This window comes from Amblyraja radiata, chromosome 9 (assembly GCF_010909765.2).
Source record: "Amblyraja radiata isolate CabotCenter1 chromosome 9, sAmbRad1.1.pri, whole genome shotgun sequence".
NCBI classification, from domain to species: domain Eukaryota; kingdom Metazoa; phylum Chordata; class Chondrichthyes; order Rajiformes; family Rajidae; genus Amblyraja; species Amblyraja radiata.
Genome location: NC_045964.1, coordinates 5,261,709 through 5,273,612, shown reverse-complemented (window position 1 = coordinate 5,273,612; position 11,904 = coordinate 5,261,709). Strand labels below are relative to the sequence as shown.

The following is an 11,904-nucleotide window of genomic DNA, read 5'->3' as shown; positions in this document are numbered from 1 at the left end:
CCACTATTTCTGGAGCTACTTCCTTAAGTACTCTGGGATGCAGCCTATCTGGCCCTGGGATTTATCGGCCTTTAATCCATTCAATTTACCCAACACCACTTCCCGGCTAACCTGGATTTCACATCAATTCCTCCCAACTCCTTTGACCCCGGTCCCCGTGCTATTTCCGGCAGATTATTTATGTCTTCCTTAGTGAAGACGGAACCAAGTAGTTATTCAATTGGTCCGCCATATCTTTGTTCCCCATGATCAACTCACCTTTGCTGGCTGCAAGGGACCTACATTTGTTTTAACTAATCTCTTTTCACATATCTATAAAAACGTTTGCAGTCAGTTTTATGTTCTTTCATAATCTAGTTTCCTTTCCTAATTAAGTCCTTTGTCCTCCTCTGCTGGGCTCTGAATTCTCCCAGTCCTCCGGTATGCTGCTTTTTCTGGCTAATTTGTACGCATCATCCTTCGCTTTGATACTATCCCTGATTTCCCTTGTTATCCACGGATGTACTACCTTCCCTGATTTATTCTTTTGCCAACTGGGATGAACAATTTTTGTAGTTCATCCATGCAGTCTATAAATGTCTCCATTGCATATCCACCGTCAACCCTTTTAGAATTAATTGCCAGTCAATCTTGGTCAATTCACATCTCATACCCTCAAAGTTACCTTTCTTTAAGTTCAGAACCATTGTTTCTGAATTAACAATGTCACTCTCCATCCTAATGAAGAACTCAACCATATTATGGTCACTCTTGCCCAAGGGGGCACGTACAACAAGACTGCTAACTAACCCTTCCTCATTACTCAATACCCAGTCTAAAATAGCCTGCTCTCTCATTGGTCCTCTACATGTTGATTTAGATAACTATCCCGCATACATTCCAAGAAATCCTCTTCCTCAGCACCCCTGCCAATTTGATTCACCCAATCTATATGTAGATTGAAGCACCCATTATAACGGTTTCGCCTTTGTCGCACGCATTTCTAATTTCCTGTTTGATACCATCTCCAACTTCACTACTACTGTTAGGTGGCCTGTACACAACACCCACCAGCGTTTTCTGCCCCTTAGTGTTTCGCAGCTCTACCCATACGATTCCATATCCTCCAAACTAATGCCCTTCCTTTCCATTGCGTTAATCTCCTCTCTAATCAGCAACGCTACCCCACCTCCTTTTCCTTTCTCTCTATCCCTCCTGAATATTGAATATCCCTGGATGTTCAGCTCCCAGCCTTGGTCACCCTGGAGCCATGTCTCCGTGATCCCAACTATATCATAGTCATTAATAGCTATCTGCACATTCAACTCATCCACCTTATTACGAATGCTCCTTGCATTGAGACACAAAGCCTTCAGGCTTGTTTTTACAACACTCTTACCCCTTATACAATTATGTTGAAAAGTGGCCCTTTTTGATTTTTGCCCTGGTTTTGTCTTCCTGCCACTTTTACTTTTCACCTTGCTACCTATTGCTTCTACCCTCATTTTACACCCCTCTGTCTCTACACTCACACATTTAAGAAACCTTTTCCCTTTAACTCCATAACTCCATCCTCCACTATCCCATTCGACACCCCACCCCCCTTATTCAGTTTAAAACCACCTGTGTAGCAGTGGCAAACCTGCCTGCCAGAATGCTGGTCCCACACCTGTTAAGATGCAATCCGTCCCTTTTGTACAGTTCCCCCTTACCCCAAACAGATCCCAGTGATCTAAGAATCTAAATCCCTGCCCCGTGCACCAGTTCCTCAGCCACACGTTCAGGTCCCGTATCTCCCTGTTCCTGCTCTCGCCAGCACGAGGAACTGGAAGCAAACCGGAGATAACACCCTAGCAAACCGGAGATAACCGGAGATAACAACCCTGTTGGTCGGTGTGGAAATGTTGGTCGTGTGCGCATGTTGAGCCGAAGGGCCCATTTCCGTGACTATATCTTAATTGAGAAAATGGAATACAGGAACTTTAATCTGCAGAAATAGTAAAGAGAAAGTTTTAAATCCCATTGTATTTGGGGCCAGAGCTGACTCTATGTGGAGTTGAGGTACAGCACACAGTGCATGGCCCTGACTGTACAGAGCCACCACAAGCAGAGAGCTCTCCTGAACTACCATCTACCTCATGGGAGACCATCAGACTATCCTTGATCTGACTTTACCTTGCACTAAACGTTATTCCCTTATCATGTATCTATACGCTGCAAATGGCTTAATTGTGATCATGTATTGTCTTTCTGCTGACTGGTTAGCATGCAACAATAAACTGAACTGGAACTGAGAACCAGCAGTCCGCTTTGCCCCATAGCTCGCTGATCAGTCTGGAGAGCTGTTGGCACCCGGCAGGGGGAAAAGGGGGTCACAGTACGGAATCTTCTAGAAGCATCCCAGCCGAAGTGACCAGCGTAGAACATGCGTCCCAGCATAGCAGAACGAGTCTTACGCAAACGTGTCTGCAAATTGGTAATCCGACCAAATGTCATTCCTTCTCATTGCAAAAGCATAAAAGAAGTCAAAACTGTAATTTTTGAACCCAAACATCTACAATTAGGGAGAAATCATCGGTGTGTTCAAAGATGTTTCTGCAATAGGTTCTGACATACAGAAATGGAGTCCAAGAGCTGTACAGCATGGCAACAGGCCCTTCGGCCCATCATGTCCATACTGACCAGAATGCCTGCATTTAGCCCATATTCCCCTAATCCCTTCCTATCCATATATTCTTCCAAATATCTTTTACATTTGCAGTTGTATCCACTTCTATATCTTCCTCTGGCAGCTTGTTCCAGATACAGACTAATCTCTGAATTAAAAAAAGTTGCTCCTGTGATCCCTCTTAAATCTCTCTTCTCTCACCTTAAGATTCAAGATTCAAGATAGTTTATGGTCATGTGTCCCTGATAGGACAATGAAATTCTTGCTTAGCTTCAGCACACCAGAACATGGTAGGCATTGACTACAAAACAGATCAGTGTGTCCATATACCATTATATAAATATATACACACATGAATTTATTTATTCATGTGTGTATATATTTATATAATGGTATACACTGATAAAGTGCAAATAACAGATAATGGGCTATTAATGTTCAGAGTTTTTATACACTGTTTTAAGCCCTCTAGTTGTAGTATACCCTTCCCCACTAAATGCAGAGAAAGACAAATTAACTTACTAAATGCATTAACTCCTCAACCAATTCTTTGACTAACGATATAGTCATAAATTTATAAATGCGGTTTGGTGTGGTAGACTTGCTGTAATTGTTTCCCAGAAATAACGGTGAGTTTTCAATAGACAATAGATGCAGGAGTGGGCCATTCGGCCCTTCGAGCCAGCACCGCCACTCATTGTGATCATGGTACTAACTGTGTGTGCGCTGTGATTTGCGTCTGTTAACCGGGTGAGCCTGTGACTGATGTGTGGCATGGTTGGTCCCAGGGGGATTGTCGGAGGGCAGCTTCAGCGGGACGCCGGAAGACGAGACTGACCAGCGGCCCAGGCCGGTGCAGATCCTCCTCATCAACGACGACCACACCTTCCAGCTGGACGAAGAGGCTCTGAACAGAATCCTGCTCTCCGAGGAGGTGCGGGACCGAGAGGTGGTGGCCCTGTCTGTGGCCGGGGCCTTCCGCAAAGGGAAATCGTTTCTCATGGACTTCATGCTGAGATACATGTACAGCAAGGTAACACAAGCGGGACGGAAGTCTCATTAATCTGTTGTTCATGCTGTAGAGCTGCATAGCACGGGAACAGGCCCTTCGGCCCACCTTGCCCATGCTGACCAAGTTGTCACACTAGGGTGGTCCCATTTGCCTGCATTTGGCCCGTATCCCTCTAAACCAGGGGTGGGGAACCTTTTCATGTTGGAATGTCGCATTAACTTAGCTGTAATCTAATAAGGCTGCATCCAAGAAACTTCAATTAGATATACTTCACGACATTTATCTTGAAAGTTGTTGGAGAAATCTATTCCTCGTGTTCTACCCGTAAGAGTGCGCATAGCGAGTAACTCTTCATGGCAATAAAACCGCCCTCATGACTTACTAATGTATTAATTGTGGCCGTCAGTCGGGGAGGATTATTTTGTTGAATCTTCTTTTACTCTTTGGTATTTTAAATACGTTCATTTTAAGATTAAAATAAAAATAATAAGAGAAGAACAAAAACATATGAATAAAAATAAAAGGATTTGTTCTACAAAATTTGGATCAATTCAAAAGGCCGCACTTCATGGCCTAGCAGGCCGCATGAGGCCTTAAGGCCGCAGGTTCCCCACCCCTGGTCTAAACCTTCCTATCCATATATTTATCCAAATGCCTTTTGAAAGTCATAATCTTATCTCCTTCCATAGCTTCCTCTGGTGGCTCATTCCAGATACAGACTATCCTCTGAGTGGAAAAGGTTGCCCCTGAGGTCCCTCTAAATCTCACCCTGTGCCCTCAGAATCCTCTACTCCGGGGAAAAGACTGTGAGCGTTCACTTTATCCATGTCCCTCAAGATCTTGTGCACCTCAATAAGGCCAGCCCTCGGCCTCCTACACTCTAAAGGAAACAGTCCCAGCCTACCTACCCTCTCCCTGTAACTCAAGCCTGCAAGCCCAGGTAGCATCCTGGTGAATCCCTTCTGCACCGCTCCCAACGAGCTTGGGGTGAGTTGCTGCCTTTGAGTCGAGTGTGATACCCTGCACGCGTTTATGTAAGTTCTCCACCACGGATCACAGGGCGCACATTCCCCAGTTGATCCGTAACCCTCTGAGTTTGGGAGGATTCCATCTGAGGAAGTAAAGCTGACCTCCCGATGTTTAGTTTAGTTTAGAGATACAGCGCAGAAACAGGCCCTCCGGCCTCCCTGGTCCGCGCCGACCAGCGATCCCCGCACATTAACACTCTCCTACACACACACACACACACACACGAGGGACGATTTTTACATTTATACCAAGCCAATTAACCTACAAACCTGTACGTCTTTGGAGTGTGGGAGGAAGCCGAAGATCTCGGAGAAAACCCACTCAGATCACGGGGAGAACGTACAAACTCCGTACCTACAGCACCCATAGTCAGGATCGAACCCGGGTCTCTGGCGCTGCATTTGCTGTAAGGAAGCAACTCTACCGCTGTGCCACTGTGACCGCCCATGACACTGCCGATTATTCCTGCAGTGACCAGGGGTTCAGCAGAGCAGGGCGTCACGGTGGCGCAGCGGTAGAGTTGCTGCCTTACAGCGCCAGAGACCCAGGTTTGATCCTGACTACGGGTGCTGTCTGTATGGAGTTTGTACGTTCTCCCCGTGACCTGTGTGGGTTTATCTCCGAGATCTTCGGTTTCCTCCCACACTCCAAAGGCGTGCAGGTTTGCAGGTTAATTGACTTGGTGTAAATGTAAAATTGTCCCAAGTGTGTGTAGGATAGTGTCAGTGTGCGGGGATCGCTGGTCGGCACGGACTCGGTGGGCCGAAGGGCCCGTTTCCGCGCTGTATAACTAAACTGAGGACTAAAAACTGAACACAGAGGAAAGATTAATGTAAGAAAAGTAATCAAACATTTCAAAAACATTCCACAAGAGTTCTAGCAATGCAAGGCATGTACTTTGAACGCAGAACAAAGAGAAGTGAGCAGCACAGTGCCTCTTAACTTTTTATGATTCAAGACCAAGAATCTTAACTATGAAAAAAATGCAAACCATTTTACCAACAAGTTGCTGAGTGCAGTCTGTGCCTGAACCACAGACTTTGTCCCTTTGAAATGTACTTTGGATCATCGGTGACATCATGTCTACTAATTCCTTCCCCTCCATTTACGGAGTTATTTTTGTCAAGTCATGTCTCAGATTCTGGTCTTTATGGCCAAGGTGATGTACTGATTTTGCTTGAATTATTCATCAAACGTGGACTTTTATCCAGAACCGACGACTCTTGCTGGGATGAGCTTCTAGGGTTTTTAGTCTCACACAGGTAGAGTTGCTGCCGTACAGCGCCAGAGACCCGGGTTCCATCCTGACTGTGGGGGTGCTGTCTGTACGGAGTTTGTACGTTCTCCCCGTGACCTGCGCCGGTTTATCTCCGGATGCTCCGGTTTCCTCCCACATTCCAAAGACGTACAGATTTCTGGGTTAATTGGCTTCAGTAACATTATATATTGTCACAAGTGTTTAGGATATTGGTGGTGTAGCAAATGATCGGTGGTTGGCTGAAGGGCCTGTTTCCCCTGCTGTATCTAAAGTTTAGTCTAAAGTGTACCGAGCTGAAGTGCAGAGCTTTTTTATGGCATACTCCCCAAACAGACCAGATATACTCTGCACAGATACAATCAGTTCAAACTCAAGTACAATAGATGGAGCAAAGGGGAAACTTAGAAACATAGGTGCAGGAGTAGGCAATTCGGCCCTTCCAGCCAGCACCGCCATCCAATATGATCATGGCTGATCATCTAAAATCATACCCCGTTCCTGCTTTTTCCCCATATCCCCTGATTCCATTAGCCCAAAGAACTAAATCTAACTCTCTCTTGAAAACATCCAGTGAATTGGCCTCCACTGCCTTCTGTGACAGAAAATTCCACAGATTCACCCTCTGGGTGAAGAAGTTTTTCTTCATCTCAGTCCTAAATGGCCTAATCCTTATTCTTAAACTGTGCTCCCCCAACATCAGGAACATTTTTCCTGCATCTAGCCTGTCCAATAGTTTAGTTTAGTTTAGTTTAGAGATACAGCGTGGAAACAGGCCCTTCGGCCCATCGGATCCGTCCCTTCCAGCGATCCCCGCACATTTGATTTGATTTGTTTATTTGTTCCGAACAAGTAAAGACATAAATAGGAATAAATAACAACAACAAAATCGAAATAGTCAAACAATTGGACATTCCAGGCAATATTTGCAAAGCAATGAAAAGCATAAAGCAAAATTTAAATGTCCAACACTTTTTCTTTACAAGCTCGAAAAGGAGTGAGAAGAAGAAGAATCTCACCCCTTCTCCCTAAACCCTTCTTCCATATTTAATAATTAATTAATTAATCATAATAATACCCCAGACAATTTTTAGGGATGCATACAGACATATATATACATACAACTGATATACACATACAAGTAATATGTATGAAGTAACCAAAAAAACATAAATAAATAATAAATAAAGTAATAAATAAACATTAACCCCTGTTTGTTAACCATCCCCTTCATACCAGTACCTTGTGAAAAAAGTTTTTTGTATGTCATTTTGAACTGGTTCATGTTTGGACATTGCTTTAACTCCACATTCAAACTGTTCCACAATCCTACTCCACAGACCGAAATACAAAAAGTTTTTCTGGTCGTGCGGACTCTTTGTACCTTAAAATTAAATATTCTTCTTAAATTATAACCCCCCACTCGTTCATTGAATAATTTTTGTATATTTCCAGGTAAGTTTTTATTTTTGGCCCTAAACATTATCTGTGCTGTTTTAAATGCAACCAAATCTTCTAATTTTAATAATTTTGACTGTAAGAATAATGGATTAGTGTGACCCAGATACCTGACATTGTGAATAATAGGTATTGCTCTTTTTTGCAGAATAGTTAATGAATGTAGCGAACTTTTATAGTTATTGCCCCAGACTTCTGCACAGTAATTTAAATAGGGTAAGATTAGTGAACAGTAGAGAATGCGGAGTGATTTGCGATCCAGAAACTGCTTAACTTTGTGTAATACAAAAATGCTTTTTGACAGTTTGGATTGTACATGTTTAATGTGTGATTTCCAGCTGATTCTATCATCCATTATAACCCCAAGACATTTATTTTCATGAACTCGTTCAATTTCAACCCCATTTATCTTTATATTTGCTTGTGTATTTGTTCTGCAATTACCAAATAACATTATTTTGGTTTTGCTCAAGTTTAATGATATTTTGTTCCTGTCAAACCATGTTTTCAGTTTGCCCATTTCTTTTGTTATTTTGTCCAGTAGTTGTTTTAAATTCTCCCCAGAACAAAAAATATTTGTGTTGTCTGCAAACAAGACCAGCCTCAAGGCATTGGACACATTACAAATGTCGTTTATATACATGGTGAATAGTTTTGGACCCAACACTGACCCCTGGGGGACACCACAAGCAATGTCCAAACATGTAGAACTGTAGCTGCCCAGCTTCACAAACTGTTGCCTGTTACTTAAATAGCTTTTTATCCAATCCAGTACTAGACCTCTGATGCCATACCTTTCTAATTTTTTTAATAAAATATCATGATTGATCATACCAAATGCTTTCTTTATATCAATAAATATCCCAGCTGCATATAGTTTATTGTCAATAGCATTTGTGATATCTTCAATTGATTCTATTATTGCAAGTGATGTTGATCTGTTTGATCTGAATCCATATTGACTTTCAGTGATTAGTTTATGCTTTTCTACAAATATGTCTAGTCTATTGTTGAACATTTTTTCTAGTATTTTGGAGAATTGAGGGAGTAAAGAAACAGGTCTGTAGTTTGTGAAATGATGCTTGTTCCCAGTTTTGTATATCGGTATGACTTTTGCTATTTTCATTTTGATTGGAAAAGTACCGGTTTGGAAAGATAAATTACAGATGAATGTTAAAGGGTTGGAAATCCCCTTAATGACCATCTTAACTAACGACATGTCAATGTCGTTGAAATCAGTAGACATTTTGTTTTTATATGTTTTAACAATGTCCAACAGTTCTTTTTCATCTACTGCCATAAGAAACATAGAGCAGGGATTTCTCTCCAATAAATTCTCAGGAGTTTCTCCAGATGTCCCTGGATCAGGGATTTGTTTAGCCAGGTCTGGTCCAACATTTACAAAAAAATTATTAAAGCTATTAGCTACATCCTCCATATTATAATTTTCATTGTCCTTATCAATAAAATACTTCGAGTAGTTTGTTTTCCCCGGACCATTTCTGATAATACTATTAAGTATACTCCATATTCTTTTTATGTTGTTTTTGTTATCATCTAATATTTTCTTATAATAATCTTTCTTGCTTGTTCTTATAATATAAGTTAACTTATTTTTGTAATTTTTATATTTATTTTCTATATCTTTAGTTCTCTGTCTTATAAAATCTCTATAGTGCTTTTTTTTTTGCAGGCATTTTGTAATCCCTTTGTAATCCATGGACATTTAGTATTGATTGGTTTTCTGTTATATTCTTTGATTGGACAGTTTTTATCATATAGTGACTTAAACATAGTAATAAATGATTCATAAGCACTGTCAATGTCTCTTTTTTGGTATATTATGTCCCAGTTTTGTGCCAATAAGTCCTTTTTTAGTGCATTGATAGCTTCCTCCGATCTCACTCGTCTATATTCTGTTAGTTTGTATGGTTTGTTGTTCCTGTGGATGTAATCATAAACTATGAAAACTGGCAAATGGTCACTTATACCGTTGATTAATAATCCACTTACTGTCTTGTTTTCAATGTCATTGTTGAATATATTGTCAATGAGTGTAGCACAATGGGAGGTAATTCTACTGGGTCTGGTGATTTTGGGAAATAGACTCATACTGTACATTGTGTTGACAAAGTCTTCTGTAAGGTTGTGTTGGTTAGGATTTAGTAGGTCGATATTGAAATCTCCACATTAAAAAACTGATTTGCTACTTGTTATTGAAAACATACTCTCCATCCAGCTCCTGAAGATTTCAATACTTGGCCCCGGTGCCCTATATATGCAGCTAATGGTGACATTTTTATTTCTACCGTTGAATATTTCTATAGTTATGCATTCCTGCAGATTGTCAACCACAGTTGTCATATTATCTAATACCCTATAGTTCAAAGTTGTATCCACATATAATGCTACCCCTCCTCCACCCTTATTTTTTCTGTTAATGTAATTAAGGTCGTATCCATCCAGCTCGAAGTCGATTCCTTTTTCCTGGTTGATCCATGTTTCAGATATTGCAATAACGTTGAATGGTTGTGAAAATTTGTGTAAATACTCTTTGATATTATTGAAATTCGCATAGAGGCTCCTGCTGTTGAAGTGGATAATCGATAATTTGCCTTTTGATTTAATGTTCTGATTATACTGTTCATCAGTGTAGTAGCAGCAGATATTATTGTCGTTAGAGTTGGAGTAGAAATTATTGTCCGGGTCTATATCATGTTCCAAATCCTGTAGATTGTGATCGGTGTATTCAAATGGTTGTAGCTCCAGTTATTTCTGCTCGCTTATTATTTTAGTTACTTGGCTGATGTTTCCAGATGTGAATGAGTGAGTTCCTTCAGTGTGTGTCATGGTTGTGTGTGTAGATGAATTTTACCTCATAATCCAGTTTGATGATCATTGATATTTGTCCAGGTCTGCAATGTCTCTGATGACCAGCACTTTGGCTTCCTCTGGTGTTCCGTTTAATTTGATAAAGATTTTGCAGTTTGCAGTCCAGGTGTTTTGTATTTTTTTCTGTTTCTTGAGGTGTCGGGCTATGTCGGCGTTGCGTTTTGTTAGATGTTCGTTCATGAATACGTTTGTTCCCTTCAGATGTCTTCCTTGTTTTAGCAGACTAACTTTGTTTTTCCTATTGACAAACCTTATTATGATGGCTGGTTTGTCATCGCTATTATTATCATCGCTGGATTTTCTCCTGGGCAGGGGGTGACAAGCCTCGATGTTGTCGCAGTCCAGGTGTATTCCCTTGGACTGCAGGAAGGCCTTGCACATTAACACTATCCTACACCCACTAGGACAATTTTTACATTTACCAAGCCAATTAACCTACAAAACTGTATGTCTTTGGAGTGTGGGAGGAAACTGAAGATCTCGGAGAAAACCCACGCAGGTCACGGGGAGAACGTACAAACTCCGTACAGACAGCGCCCGTGGTTGGGATCAAATCCGTGTCTCCGGCGCTGCACTCGCTGTAAGGCAGCAACTTACAAGCCTGAAGGCTTTGTGTCTCAATGCAAGGAGCATTCGTAATAAGGTGGATGAGTTGAATGTGCAGATAGCTATTAATGACTATGATATAGTTGGGATCACGGAGACATGGCTCCAGGGTGACCAAGGCTGGGAGCTGAACATCCAGGGATATTCAATATTCTGGAGGGATTGAGAGAAAGGAAAAGGAGGTGGGGTAGCGTTGCTGATTAGAGAGGAGATTAACGCAATGGAAAGGAAGGACATTAGTTTGGAGGATGTGGAATCGGTATGGTTAGAGCTGCGAAACACTAAGGGGCAGAAAACGCTGGTGGGTGTTGTGTACAGGCCACCTAACAGTAGTAGTGAAGTTGGAGATGGTATCAAACAGGAAATTAGAAATGCGTGCGACAAAGGCAAAACCGTTATAATGGGTGACTTCAATCTACATATAGATTGGTTGAATCAAATTGGCAGGGGTGCTGAGGAAGAGGATTTCTTGGAATGTATGCGGGATAGTTATCTAAATCAACATGTAGAGGAACCAACGAGAGAGCAGGCTATTTTAGACTGGGTATTGAGTAATGAGGAAGGGTTAGTTAGCAGTCTTGTCGTACGTGCCCCCTTGGGCAAGAGTGACCATAATATGGTTGAGTTCTTCATTAGGATGGAGAGGGACATTGTTAATTCAGAAACAATGGTTCTGAACTTAAAGAAAGGTAACTTTGAGGGTATGAGACGTGAATTGGCCAAGATTGACTGGCAATTAATTCTAAAAGGGTTGACGGTGGATATGCAATGGAAGACATTTAAAGACTGCATGGATGAACTACAAAAATTGTTCATCCCAGTTTGGCAAAAGAATAAATCAGGGAAGGTAGTGCATCCATGGATAACAAGGGAAATCAGGGATAGTATCAAAGCGAAGGATGATGCGTACAAATTAGCCAGAAAAAGCAGCCTACCAGAGGACTGGGAGAAATTCAGAGACCAGCAGAGGAGGACAAAGGGCTTAATTAGGAAAGGGAAAAATAG

General features: G+C 41.5%; 1 protein-coding gene across 4 annotated transcripts in view; it reads left to right on the top strand.

The window, feature by feature from the left end:
• The window catches only part of atl1 (atlastin GTPase 1), a 92,275-nt gene that overhangs the window by 12,026 nt on the left and 68,345 nt on the right, over positions 1 to 11,904 (top strand). For all 4 annotated transcript variants that reach the window (XM_033026557.1, XM_033026558.1, XM_033026556.1 and 1 more), the window contains exon 2: positions 3,436 to 3,680. In XM_033026557.1, the coding sequence (XP_032882448.1) occupies positions 3,436 to 3,680 (245 nt within the window). The remainder of the gene's footprint in view (positions 1 to 3,435; positions 3,681 to 11,904) is intronic.